The 14,487-nt window shown below is 36.6% G+C and overlaps 1 protein-coding gene and 1 long non-coding RNA gene across 16 annotated transcripts in view; one reads left to right on the forward strand and one right to left on the reverse strand.

Annotated features, from left to right (window-relative positions):
- ERI2 (ERI1 exoribonuclease family member 2) overlaps positions 1-14,487 on the reverse strand; it is a 58,301-nt gene that overhangs the window by 39,448 nt on the left and 4,366 nt on the right. For 9 of the 15 annotated variants that reach the window (XM_082431026.1, XM_082431038.1, XM_082431033.1 and 6 more), the window contains 4 exons: positions 13,182-13,282; positions 12,628-12,709; positions 7,225-7,313; positions 3,833-7,028 (listed from right to left, as the gene is read on the reverse strand). In XM_082431026.1, coding sequence (XP_082287152.1) covers positions 5,694-7,028; positions 7,225-7,313; positions 12,628-12,709; positions 13,182-13,282 — 1,607 coding nt within the window. In that variant the 3' untranslated portion in view covers positions 3,833-5,693. The other 6 variants (XR_014254982.1, XM_082431027.1, XR_014254983.1 and 3 more) reach the window with 5 other exon arrangements.
- On the forward strand, positions 343-4,803 carry LOC309645683. The gene is made up of 2 exons (XR_014255012.1): positions 343-441; positions 3,320-4,803. It is a non-coding gene; the product is annotated as an uncharacterized lncRNA (long non-coding RNA).

The raw sequence follows: 14,487 nt of genomic DNA on the forward strand, positions 1-14,487 counted from the left end.
TGCTCCTCTTCATTCTAAGGATTCTCAAAAACACCAAACTTTTCTTTCTCCTTAAATACTTAAAAATCCAACTGAAGAATCACATTCAAAATAATATTAATTATTAGTTTTATAGGATAATCCTACAGAAACAGCTTCAACTCCACGAGGCAATTTCTGTATCACTGGGGACGGGGCTATATGGATGATGGACATTTCTAGTTTGTTGCAAGAGTGGATGATATCATATTATCCTCTGGGTAATTTTCGTCTGTGGATATGTTTGTGTTAACAGATTGTAAGTATTCTGGAGTTAACCTTTTGCTCACCTTTACAAATTCCTGCCATATGTTTTGTTTCCCAGTTAATGAATTGGACCGTTTGAGATAAAGTGCCCTGATTGAGCATTCTGCACTTGCAGAGTTAGCTGTCATCAGCAGCCCAGACCCCATCAGAGGAGAGGTAAGAGAACTGATTCGTCTCTACCTTATAGTTTGTTGGCAGTCTAACATACTTCTAAACAGTAGTTCATTGAAACAGAATTATCCAAATGATTCATCCACTATGTAAGTTAGAGACTCATTACTAAACATGCAAGTCAGATAGAAATATGCTAATCAGAGAGAACTGCTACAGAATGAGACTGAAAATACATACTATAAAGAATTTGAATCCTTTCCATGGAGTGCTGGGGCAAAGACGGTGTGAATGCCAGCAACCCAGGCTCACACCAGGATAGGGTGCCAGAAGTCAGGTTGAAGGCTCAAGTTTTTACCCAGAAGGTCTGGAAACCAACGTGGACCCTGGTGTAGCTGAGGAGGATAGGCTGGCATCAGATATCAGGAATGGGAGCAAGGTCTGAGACAGGAACTAAGTAACCAGAAGTAGGCTGGCTCAGTCAGTAAGTAGACGGTTCAGGAAATAAACTATGAATAAGACAGGAGTCCTGAAAACTCACTTTTGTTGGGGCTGATCACGTGGTAGTTTGGGTTTAAAGGTTCCATGCCACTCTTCAGTCCCCCTTTGCCAGGCAGGACCTCCAATATTCCAGGTAATGAGAGTATGGAACAGATTCAATGATTATTGAAGTTTGTCCCTTTTCTCTGAACTCCACCAGTAGGGTTTCATGAGTCTATATATATATCTGAATCAGTTTGCTGTACACCTGAAACTAACACAACATTGTAAATCAACTACACTTCAATAGAAAAATTTTAAGAGAGAAGGATTCAAAGCTGTAATGTATAGCATGGTTCAATTTTTAAGTATAAATGTATTGGGAAAAAACAGGAATAATTTATACCACTTCGCTGGTTTTCTCTGGAGAATAGAATTGAAAATGATTTTTAATTTCTTAAAAAGTTTGTGAGGATTAAATAAGTTAACAAAGGTATAGGCCTTATAGCAACATCTGGAACATATTAAGTTATTAAAAATATTAGGTATTAGTTGCAGTAGTAGAAGTACAAGATTTTTTTTAACCTAAAATCCATAAGTGGGCTTCAAAGTTTCTCTGAAATTCTGTGCAAAAGAAATTACTACAACTAATACCTAATATTTTTAATGACTTAGTATGTTCCAGGTATTGTTATAAGCCCTATACATATGTTAATTTATTTAATCCTCACAAACTCCTTTTGCAGAGAAGGAAATTGAGGCAGAGAGAGGTGTCCTAACTTGCCTGAGATTACATGCAAAGTGTGACTTGAACCCAGGTTGTCTGACTTCAGAGTTCATGCTCTTAACCATGTTAGATTGTTCCTTAATAATTTATCATTTTCTGTAATGGTTTATAAAGACTTTTATAAAGATAAATTAGACTTTACCCAAAGTGTACAAGTCATCAATATGCAAACCAGTATTTAGACACTAGTTCTTAAAATAATTTGCCTTTGAACAATTCACTTATAGCAAGGATAATTTTTTTTATTCATAAAAATGTTGATAAGAAATAGAGCAGGCATAAATATGATTAAATTCTATGAAATGTCAAAAAATGGATAGGATAAAATTATATACATGCATACACACACAACTGCTCCATGGCACATGTAATTTAGAAATTTTCAAGGTGTTTTGGTAAAGACAGAAATAAATAATTGCTCATAAAATGTTATAAAACTGCACACTGGTAAGCAATGACCAAAATTTGAAAATTTTATAACTGCAAGTCCTCACTTCTCACTAACTAGTTGTCCTGAGTGACTTAGTCTTTCAAATAATCCATTTTTGATCAACTATTTACTCCCAGACCAAGGTAGATAGGTAATGTTGCCAACTTATCTTCAAGCTAGATACATGAATCTGTGAATTCAAAAAGATTTAAGCCTCTTAAGTGCAGAATATTTAATCATAAAATTTACAGGTGACTCTCCTGGAACTATGCCCACAAGGCAGCATCATTCCATGGCAAACCCTAGGCTGGTATTCTGGATTTGGTGGTACATACTAATTGACTCACCTAGAGTTCTGCCTCTAGGGAAGGCAGTAAATGGCAGTGCTGGCAGTGCCCCAGGAGAGAACATTTAGAATTCCAATACACTCTTGAAGGGGACTACACATGAGGAATGGCCTCTGTCTTCTCCAGTAAAGGTCCAAAATTTCTGGGCAGGATTTTCTAAAACATTTCAAGGAAGGGTGAACTTTGGGGAACAGGATTTGTGAGCATGAAGTGATGAAGTCTTCCCTGTCTTCTGCCAATTATAGAGCAAGGACCATTACCACTTTTACTCTTGTTACTGAAGGCCAGGTAAATGGTTCAGAGCAATAGCAACGTGACTGCTGGAATCTTCATAGCCTTGCATCAACAGAAATGTCTATGGAATAAAGAGTGGACAGTCTCACTCAGTGAACTGTTCCCTTCAATAAGGATATGGCAAACCCATGAGAATACTGTTTATTAGGGCCACACTGAGGGTGGTGACCTATGAACTAGACTAGATCAGGCTGGGTTGTTATATAAAAGACTGTGCTTAGTGCATTACCAAGTTTCCAAAAGAAAACTTTTTCGAAGGAGATAAAAGATGAGGCAAGAAGTCAAGAGCAGAGATGATCAGAAACAGGTCAGAAAGTAGAGTTTAAGATGTAGTTAGATGAGAAGGTTCAAGTATAGATCATAATCAAAGCAGGGGTTCCAGAAGCTCTCGTATTAGATACAAAATCTAGGTGTGGGAGTCAACTGGCTGGCTTAAGAGCATAGAGCTGGGATCAGGCCCTAATGAACCTTTTGGCCCACCCCATCAGGTATTTAGATTAGATTCCCAAGTTAAGAGAAAGAAAAGACACACTAAAACATAAGAATAGACAACTCATCTTCCTGGTGTTCAAATATTTATTTTAGGTAGTAAAGGCTTTTATTGTTCTGAACCCTGATTAGAAGTCAAACGATCAAGAACAACTGAAGAAGGAGATTCACGAGCGTGTAAAAAGAACTACAGCACCTTACAAATATCCCAGGAAGGCAGGTATTCTGATTATGAACAATATTTGCTTAGTATTCTGGAAATTTTCAGCTGTTTATCTTTTCCATTTTAATGAACATTCTCCTCAAACATGCTATACCAAATATTCCAAACTAAACTAATGACACGGATAAGAATCAGAATCTTTGAGATTAAAATGAAACCCTTAAACTAATTTGTTGGGTCATTTGGCTTACCTGACTTATAGTAAATACAGTAAGTCCCCTATATTCGAACAAGTTCTGTTTGGAGAGCATGTTCATTAAGTCCAGTTTGTTCGTTAAGTCTAACAAAGTTAGCCTAGGTACCCAACTAACACGATCGGCTATATAGTACTGTACTGTAATAGTTTTATAATACATTTCACACAAATAATACATAAAACAAATACAAAAAATAAAACATTTTTAATCTTACAGTACAGTACCTTGAAAAGTACAGTAGTACAGTACAACAGCTGGCATACAGGGGCTGGCCTCGAGTGAACAGGCAAAAAGAGTTACTGACTGGAGGAGGGAGAAGAGGTAGAGTTGAAGGATTGTCAGCAATAGGAGGCGGAGGGCAAGCTGCAATTTCACTCAGGCCTGATGCTGATGGCACAGGTTCGGGTTCCTTGCTGGAACCAGATGCACGTTCGCATCTTTGAAAGTTCACAAATTGAAGGTTCGTGTGTAGGGGACTTACTGTACTAAATATCAAGAAAAATATCCTCAACAATACCCCTCTCCCTTTTTTGGTTGTTACCAAAAACCCACCCCAATGGGTGTCCTGATTCTTTCACCTAGAGTTCATAATAGAACTTTTATATAATTGACTTTGTCTAAAGATGAAAACTTCAGGGCTAATTTTCTTCCCTTGATATCTACAGGTAGAATTTATTCAAGAGCTGCCAAAGACTATTAGTGGGAAGACAAAAAGAAATGAACTGAGGAAGAAAGAATGGGAAACAATTTAAATTCATTACTTATCGTGGTATCTATAAAATGAGGCTCTGTAAAACCACAAGATTATGAAAAGGTGATTTAAAAATGTGACAGTATGCTTATAAACTAATCAATTTAAAATATCTTGCGGGGCTTCCCTGGTGGCGCAGTGGTTGAGAATCTGCCTGCTAATGCAGGGGACACGGGTTCAAGCCCTGGTCTGGGAAGATCCCACATGCCGCGGAGCAACTAAGCCCGTGAGCCACAATTACTGAGCCTGCGCGTCTGGAGCCTGTGCTCCGCAACAAGAGAGGCCGCGATAGTGAGAGGCCCGCGCACCGCGTTGAAGAGTGGGCCCCGCTTGCCCCAACTAGAGAAAGCCCTCGCACATAAACGAAGACCCAACACAGCCATAAATAAATAAATAAATAAATAAAATATCTTGTGGTTATAACATCATAGGCTGAATTCTGAAATAAAATATTGAGTAAATTCCTCTGCATTAGTGTCAATGTTCTTATAATTTGGTAACATAAATAGAATACCATCAGCTGCCGAGGAATTTTTAAACATATAGTATAGAAGCGTTTCTGAACCAAATCTCTGAGCTGTTGGATTTCAAATCTTAGTTGAATAATTCTTCTGATATGTTGACATACAAATCAGAACCAATTTTCAAGGGTTGAAATAAAACTAAAGTTATAAAAGTTTTTAGAAAAACTTAAAATATTAGATTATCATAATTGAAAACAGTCTAGTGATTTTTATTGGTCACATTTTTATTCAAACAATTAAAAATAGTTTAAAATTTGTTTCAAGGTCTAACTGTAAAAGAAGGATATCATATGTTGTACACCTGAAACCAATATAATATTGCATGGCAATCATAATTCAATAAAAAGAAACAAGGATATCATATACTAGTATTGCTGCTTATTATATTTAATCTAATAAATACAGTTTACCAAGTATTTCATTTGTGGTTCTTCAAAAAAGTATGATAAATTTGGCATGGGTTAATATATGAAATATAAATAAAATAGTATAAGACATTATCAGAATACTCATAATGTGTGGGAATTCAAGGGGCAATCAGGATTCATACATGAACAGAAGACAAATTAGATAACTGGTGAATGAAATTAGAAGCCTGTGAAATTCTTTTTTCTATTTTCAGTGTGTGTGAGAATGTGTTGAATAGCCTCAGTGTAGCTTACAGAGCTCAGATACACTATGTCCTCACAACTTGTAGCCCTATACAAATTTTTTTTCTCTTTACTGCAGTAAAAGTCACATTGAGCTAAAAACATAGTTTACATGTAAAAAAAAGTCAATTCCTCATTGAAGGTCTGAGTCTCAATGAATTTTTAGTAGAAAAATCTACATTTCTGTCACAAATATGGCTTGTTTCTGGAGAGTTAAAAGTGAGTCCCCCTGGGGAATGAGACAGAACTATGCTGTTGGCTCTCTCCTTTTGAAGTGTTTGTTCCCATTTGAAATAACCACAACATTTTCTCTTTTCTTGGTACTTCCCAATAGGACAACAATAGAAGACTTTTCCATGGTTCGGTCCATTATTAGAAGCAACAAGTCTCTTAGATCTTCGGCCACACTTGCATAAAGGAGGTGTTATTTTCCCACCCTTCCAAGGATCTTGTACATTAACTGTAGAAGTTAAGATAGAAGGGAGAACCTTCCTGGAAGAACTTCCCCCTGGGGAGCCATTAGATGACGTAGGCTTTTCTTCATGAATAGTGAAGGTCTGTTTTTTTGCTGGTGGGAAAGGTAGGGGACTGGATGGATTCCTCTTAGCACCACCTAAATGAAGAGGATGTTTCCCCAAAACTAAAGGATGAGACATATTGGCATTAACACTGTTGAAGCTACTTGATTTACATTCAGGTAACTTAAAGTCAAAAGCATCTGAACCTGGATCTTTGGCTTCTTTTATATTATAAATAGTAGTATGTGGACTCTTATATACAATAGACTTAGAGGTATCAGATTTTTGAGGAGTTTCTTCTGTGCCTCCAAAGTTTTCTTGACTTAACATCTCAGATTTTTCTAAAACCATTAATCTTTCTCCAGAATTAAATGAAGTGTCTAAGTTTGAGTCACTAATGGGAGGCATACAATATATATTCTGCTCAGGTTGAGATGATGGCAGTAAAGCTACATCCTCCCAATCAGCCAACATAGGTAAACAATCAAGAGCAGAACTCATTTCCATATCAGAAACATTATTAACAGATGAAATGGTAGTTGAAACAAGTATCAATTCTGAACCAACTGTTGAAGACTCAGAATTGGTATTAAATGCAAGATGTTGGTTTATTTGCTTCTGCATAGGTGTATTCAAACTGGAAGACTGTAACTGCCCCAGAGAGGTCCAGGACTTAGCATTAAAAAGAGATAAACAGCTTTTGACATTCTGAAGACCTGCTTTTCCATTGCCCTTTAGTTGTAACTGATCTTGCTGTACCTTTATAGGAAAATTCACACCAACTGACTTCATTTGAACTTCCTCGTAGGATTTTATTGTATTTTTAGGCTCCCCACCATATATGCTGGGATCATGAATGCTACTGTTGCAGGCTGATATTTCTTCAACTTGATCCATATTCAAATTTCTGGTGAAAATGTTAGGATTCCTCTTAGTGGGAACCTATGATTTCATAGACAAATCCAACAGCTTTAGACATTCTGCATTCATAATTTCTTTAGTACACATTGTATGACAAAAAAGAAAAATGTCATCATTGATTTATAAATGATAGCATACATGACATCTACATTTCAACTTGCCTATGATTACTTCTGGAGTTTGAAATAACAGAATAAAGAGGTAAGACACCACTAACCTTGTTCAAGGACCTTGTAATTTTCATTAAGCAACCATCCCTAATCATTTTCCAAGCAAGAAGGGCAGTATTCCTAGAATCATCCAACCCTGAGGAAAGAGATATCAAACACTGAACTTAGTGGTACCAGTGTAAAGAAATATAGCAAAAAATACCACCACTTAAGCAGACATTGGAACATACTGTTGGTTTTCTGATCATCTACTAATTTTAATCATGAAAAATGGTCTTGTAGAAAGCTGTGGCAGCCTTACCAATGAAAGATTTCTCACATTTACAGAGGAGGAGGTGAAATTTTGTTAGACAGTTCGAAAATATATGACTGAGTCCTGCCCACACTGTCCTGGGAGTGCACAGAGAGCAGCTGCCCATAGGAGACCTACAAGCAGATGCCAGGCCCAGCCCCTGCGGTCCCAGGAGTGCGTGGATAACCCTCACCCCTAGGAAGGCCACAAGAAGCCACCAAACCTGCCCCTGCTGTCCTAGGAATGCGTGGAGACCACCTGCCCATACAAGACCCGAGAGCAGGCGCCAAGCCCTGCCCCCACTGTCTTGGGAGTGTGTGAATAGCAGTCACCCATAGGAGACCCATGAGCAGGTATTCATCACTGGTACTGGCCTGTAATTTTCTTTTTTTGTGGTATCTTTGTCTGGTTTTGGTATCAGGGTGATGGTGGCCTCATAGAATGAGTTTGGGAGTTTTCCTTCCCCTGCAATTTTTTGGAACAGTTTCAGAAGGATAGGTGTTAGCTCTTCTCTAAATGTTTGATAGAATTTACCTATGAAACCATCTAGTCCTGGACTTTTGTTTGTTGGGAGTTTTTTAATCACAGTTTCAATTTCATTACTTGTGATTGGTCTGTTCATATTTTCTATTTCTTCCTGGTTCAGTCTTAGGAAGGTACAACTTAGGAAGTTGTACCTTCCTAAGAGTTTGGCCATTTCTTACAGGTTGTCCGTTTTATCTGCATACAGTTGCTAGTCTCTTATGATCCTTTGTATTTCTGTGGTGTCAGTTGTAAGTTCTCCTTTTTCATTTCTAATTTTATTGATTTGAGTCCTCTCCCTTGTTTTCTTGAAGAATCTCGCTAAACATTTATCAATTTTGTCTATCTTCTCAGAGAACTAGCTTTTAGTTTCACTGATCTTTGCTATTGTTTTCTTCTTCTCTATTTCACTTATTTCTGCTCTGATCTTTACGATTTCTTTCCTTCTACTAAGTTCAGGTTTTGTTTGTTCTTCTTTCTCTAGTTGCTTTAGGTTCCTGAGGTAAGACTGTATTGCTATAAACTTCCCTCTTAGAACTGCTTTTGCTGCATTCCGTAGGTTTTGGATTGTTGTGCTTTTGTTTTCATTTGTCTCTAGTATCATTCTTTAACACCATACACAAAAATAAACTCAAAATAGATTAAAGACCTAAATGTGAGACTGGACACTATCAAACTGTTAGAGGAAAACATAGGCAGAACGCTCTGACATAAATCGCAGCAATATCTTTTTTGATCTGTCTCCCAGAATGATGGAAATAAAAACAAAAATAAAGAAATGGGACCTAATTAAACTCAAAAGCTTTTTCACAGCAAAGGAGACCATAAACGAAACGAAAAGGCAACCCACAGATTAGGAGAAAATGTTTGCCAACAATGTGACTGAGAAGGGATTAGTCTCCAAAATTTACAAACAGCTCATGTGGCTTAATATCAGCAAAACAAACAACCCAATCAAAAAAGGGGCAGAAGGCCTAAATAGACATTTCTCCAAAAAATATACAGATGGCTAAGAGGCACATGAAAAGATGTTCAACATCCGTAATTATTAGAGAAATGCAAAATAAAAACTATGATGAGATATCACCTCACATCAGTTAGAATGGCTATCATCAAAAAATCCACAAACAATAAATGCTGGAGAGGGTGTGGAGAGAAGGGAACCCTCCTACACTGTTGGTGGGAATGTAAATTGGTGCAGCCACTGTGGAAAACAGTATGGAGGTTCCTTAAAAACCTAAAAATAGAGCTACCATATGATCGTGAAATCCCACTCCTGGCAGGTATCTGGAGAAAAACATGGTCTGAAAGGATACATGCACCCCAATGTTCAGCGTTGTTTCCAAAACATGGAAGCAACCTAAATGTCCATCGACAGAAGAATGTATAAAGAAGATGTGGTACATGTATACAATGGAATATTACTCAGCCACTAAAAAGAATGAAATAATGCCATTTGCAGCAACATAGACGGACCTAGAGATTTTCATACTGAGTGAAGTAAGTCAGACAGAGAAAGATGAATATCAAATATCACTTATATGTGGAATCTAAAAAAAAATGATACAAATGAACTTATTTACAAAACAGAAACAGACTCACAGACTTAGAGAACAAACTTATGATTGGCAGGGGTGAGTGGGGAGAGGCATAGTTAGGGAGTTTGGAATTGACATGTACACACTGCTACATTTAAAAAGGATAACCAACAAGGACCTCCTGCATAGCACAGGGAACCCTGCTCAATATTATGTAACAACCTACATGGGAAAAGGATATGAAAGAGAATAGACACATGTATATGTATTACTGAATCACTTTGCTGTACACCTGAAACTAGCACAACATTGTTAATCAACTATACTCCAGTATAAAATAAAAAGTTAAAAAAAAAAAACCCTATAGGGTCATCTCAATAAATGCAGAAAAAGCTTTTGACAAAATTCAACATCCATTTATAATAAAAGCTCTCCAGAAAGTGGGAATAGAGGGAAATTACCTCAACATAATAAAGGCCATATATGACAAACTCACAGCTAACATCATTCTCAATGGTGAAAAGCTGAAAGCATTCCCTCTAAGATCAGGAACAAGGCAAGGCTGTCCACTCTTGCCACTTCTATTCAACATAGTTTTGGAAGTCCTAGCCACGGCAATCAGAGAAGAAAAAGAAATAAAAGGAATCCAAATTGGAAAAGAAGAAGTAAAACTGATACTGTTTGCAGATGATGTGATACTATGCATAGAAAATTCTAAAGATGCTACCAGAAAACTACTAGAGCTCATTGATGAATTTGGTAAAGATGCAGGATACAAAATTAATGCACAGAAATCTCTTGCACTCCTATACACTAACAACAAAAGATCAGAAAGAGAAATTCAGGAAACAATCCCATTTACCATTGCATCAAAAAGAATAAAATACCTAGGAATAAACCTACCCAAGGAGACAAAAGACCTGTACTCAGAAAACTATAAGAAACTGATGAAAGAAATCAAAGACGACACAAACAAATGGAAAGATATACTGTGTTCTTGGATTGGAAGAATCAATATTGTCAAAATGACTATATTACCCAAAGCAAGCTACAGTTTCAATGCAATCCCTACCAAATTATCAATGGCATTTTTCACAGAATTAGAACAAAAATTTTAATTTGTATGGAAACACAAAGACCCTGAAGAGCCAAAGCAATCTTGAGAAAGAAAAAGGGAGCTGGAGGAATCAAGCTCCCTGACTTCAGACTATACTACAAAGCTACAGTACGCAAAACAGTATTACACTGGCACAAAAGCAGATATATAGATCAATGGAACAGGATAGAAAGCCCAGAAATAAATTCACGCATCTATGGTCAATTAATCTATGACAAAGGAGGCAAGAATATACAATGGAGAAAAGACAGTCTCTTCAATAAGTGGTGCTGGAAAAACTGGACAGTTACATGTAAAAGAATGAAATTAGAACATTCTCTAACACCGTATACAAAAATAAACTCAAAATGGATCAAAGATCTAAATGTAAGGCTGGATACTATAAAACAGAGGAAAACCTACGCAGAACACTCTTTGACATAAATTGCAGCAATATTTTTTTTGATCTGCCTCCTAAAGTAATGAAAATAAAAACAAAAATAAACAATTGGGACCTAATTAAACTCAAAAGCTTTTGCACAGCAAAGGAAACCATAAACAAAACAAAAAGACAACCCACAGAATTGGAGAAAATATTTGCAAACAAAGCGACCTACAAGGGATTAATCTCCAAAATACACGAACAGCTCAAGCAGCTCTATGTCAAAAAAAAACCAAACAACCCAAATGAAAAATAGGCAGAAGACCAAAATAGACATTTCTCCAAAGAAGACATACCGATGGCCAAAAAGCACATGAAAAGATGTTCAACATCACTAATTATCAGAGAAATGCAAGTCAAAACTACAGTGAGGTATCATCTCACACTGGTAAGAATGGCCATCATCAAACAGTCTACAAACAATAAATGCTGGAGAAGGTGTGGAGAAGAGGGAACCCTCCTACACTGTTGGTGGGAATGTAAATTGGTACAACCACTATGGAGAACAGTATGGAGGTTTCTTAAAAAACTAAAAATAGAACTACCATATGATCCAGCAATCCCACTCCTGGGCATATATCCAGAGATAAACATAATCTGAAAAGATACATGCACCCCAATGTTCAGTGCAGCACTGTTTACAATAGCCAAGACATGGAAGCAACCTAAATGTCCATCAACAGAGGAATACATAAAGAAGACGTGGTACATATATACAGTGGAACATTACTCAGTCATAAAAAAGAATGAAATAATGCCATTTGAAACAACATGGATGGACCTAGAGATTATCATACTAAGTGAAGTATGTCAGACAGAAAAATACAAAATATCGTATGATACTGGTCATATGTGGAATCTAATTTAAAAAAAAAGATACAAATGAACTTATTTACAAAATAGAAACAGACTTACAGATATCGAAAAAACCTTATGGTTACCAAAGGGGAAACATTGGGGGGAGGTATAAATCAGGAGCTTGGGATGAACATACACACACTACTATATATAAGATAGATAACCAACAAGGACCCACTGTATAGCACAGGGAACTCTACTCAATATTCTGTGATAAACTATATGAGAAAAGTATCTAAAAAAGAATGAATATATGTATATGTATATATGAATCACTTTGCTGTACACCTGAAACTAGCACAACATTGTAAATCAACTATATTCCAAAATTAAAAATAAAAAAATATATATGACCAACATTCTGTAGGGACCATGTTTTATGAGTAATCTAATAGCCTTGTTCAGTTTTTTCCCTAGTCCACTGTATTATTTGGGCATTTGTTTATAATCTCCATTTGATTTGGCTAATTCTTTTCATTCTTTTTAGCAAGTAGAAAGCCACTACATGACAGTCTTTATCTTACAATATTTTATGAAAGTGGTAATTTGAAAATCTTGGAAACAATTTGAATTGTATAGATGAGGGCTTTTTTCAGGCTGAAGGATATTCTTTGTTAATGACATCATCAAAAAATGAAGTTCAAATGAAAGATTGTATAAAGATAGAATGACTTACATAATAAAATTTTAAATTATACTAACCGAAATGTTCTCGTCCCAAGAATTCTATTCCCACCTCCTGCAGGGCACCACTTAGTCCTTTTGGTTTTCTCCTATAGAAAATCTAGTCAAATAAAAGACAATATGTCTTAAAAAATGATTACTATTTGAAAGGCTATGTATTTTTTTTTAAGTTTTTTTTAAAAAAATATTTATTTATTTGGCTGCGCAGGGTCTTAGTCACGGGATCTTTGTTGCAGTACGTGGGATTTTTAGCTGTGGCATGTGGGATCTAGCTCCCTGACCAGGGATTGAACCTAGGCCCCCTGCATTGGGAGCGTGGAGTCTTAACCACTGGACCACCAGGGAAGTCCCTTAGGGGCTAGGTATTAACCATTTACTTCTCATAATTTTTATTCTATTAGATTTGGAATGTGCTTATTTTTGTGTTGTTCTATATATTTTAAGAAAAGTATTTATGTGAATGTTTCAAAGCAAAATATTTTGTTTGCAGAAACTCATACCCATGCGTGGGATAAAGTTTAATCATTTTTCAACAGAAAGAAAGTGAACATGCCCCCATCTTTGACCCTTACCTTGTAAGTTACTCTGAGATCAATCCAAGAATTAAGGAACACAGGTTTCAGCAACTGTTTTCTTTTACACTCATACTCCAGGCAAACCCCCAAGTCCCAGTCTGCATTAAGTATATTAAAATAGAACAAAGTCAATGATGCCAGCAGTTTTTACTTATGCTATCATTTACAAATAAAATGGTGAAAGATGATATAAAACAGAATAGCAGGACTTAGAATAATATATGAAAGCATATATTATACTATAATAGTATACTATATTTTAAATATAATATATACTACATATGGTATATATAATATACTATATAATATATAAAAGAAGAGTAAAATTTAATTGCCCTGGTAATATCTAACAATTATTCATAACTTACTATTAAGAAATTAGGTTGGTAACTAAGTTTCAAAATGATTTCTTAAAAACCCACTAAAACACACTGATACTTCAGAAAGAAGAGTAAGGTGTCACATTACAAGGTCTAGATGGAAAAGATTATCTGCTTTCAACATTCTAGAAAATATTAATGTAATTGAGAAACCAAACATCTTACAGGGACCCTTTTGGGCTATACCCCACAGGCCTGCAAGCCTTGTACTTGCCCAACCTCACGACAGAATAAAGAGCCCGAATCAGTGACACAGACATCAAGGATTTAATGAACAGGGGGAACATACATGTCTGAAGCAAGGTCTTAGAGCGACACTCCACCACGTGAAGCAGATGGCAGCAGTCTTCTGCTAAGTGTTACCAGTCACAGGGGGAACTGACATCAGGTTGGCTCATGAGTTCCCAGGGAAACCAGCTGAGGAGCAAGCCCTTATGCCCCTTTGATAAGCTATCATGGTGGAGATATTCTGACCTAAAGATTAGAACAATCACTAGCTGGGGCCAGGGGCAAGTATGTATTAAGAGGGGAGGTCAGTCATGTGAGTAGGGTGTAAGTGAAGCAGGGACTGGTCAATCAGGGGATGTACAGAGAACAAGAGAACAGCCATCTTGAGTGGCCTGATCATACAGACCCAAGACTATCAGTGCTATGCTATCAATGGCACAGCATTGCTATCAATGACTATTAACGGGAATGCTCTAACATGGGCATAGAAAAGGTCTGCTTTAAATGGCCCATTTTTCCCTTGATGTCTACATTAGAAGTGTGAAAGTATAAAAGCAAAGGTTGTGAGTTGAATAGGGACTCTTTTTTTTCAAAGTTGTAGAAAATAGCATGCTAAGAGTTTTCACCAGTCTTTGCCTGGATTCAGGAGAACAGAGAGGAGCAGTCTAGAAAGATTCTTTAAAGTTAGGGCTTAA

This window comes from Balaenoptera physalus (assembly GCF_965194825.1).
Source record: "Balaenoptera physalus genome assembly, chromosome: 16".
Lineage (NCBI taxonomy): Eukaryota > Metazoa > Chordata > Mammalia > Artiodactyla > Balaenopteridae > Balaenoptera > Balaenoptera physalus.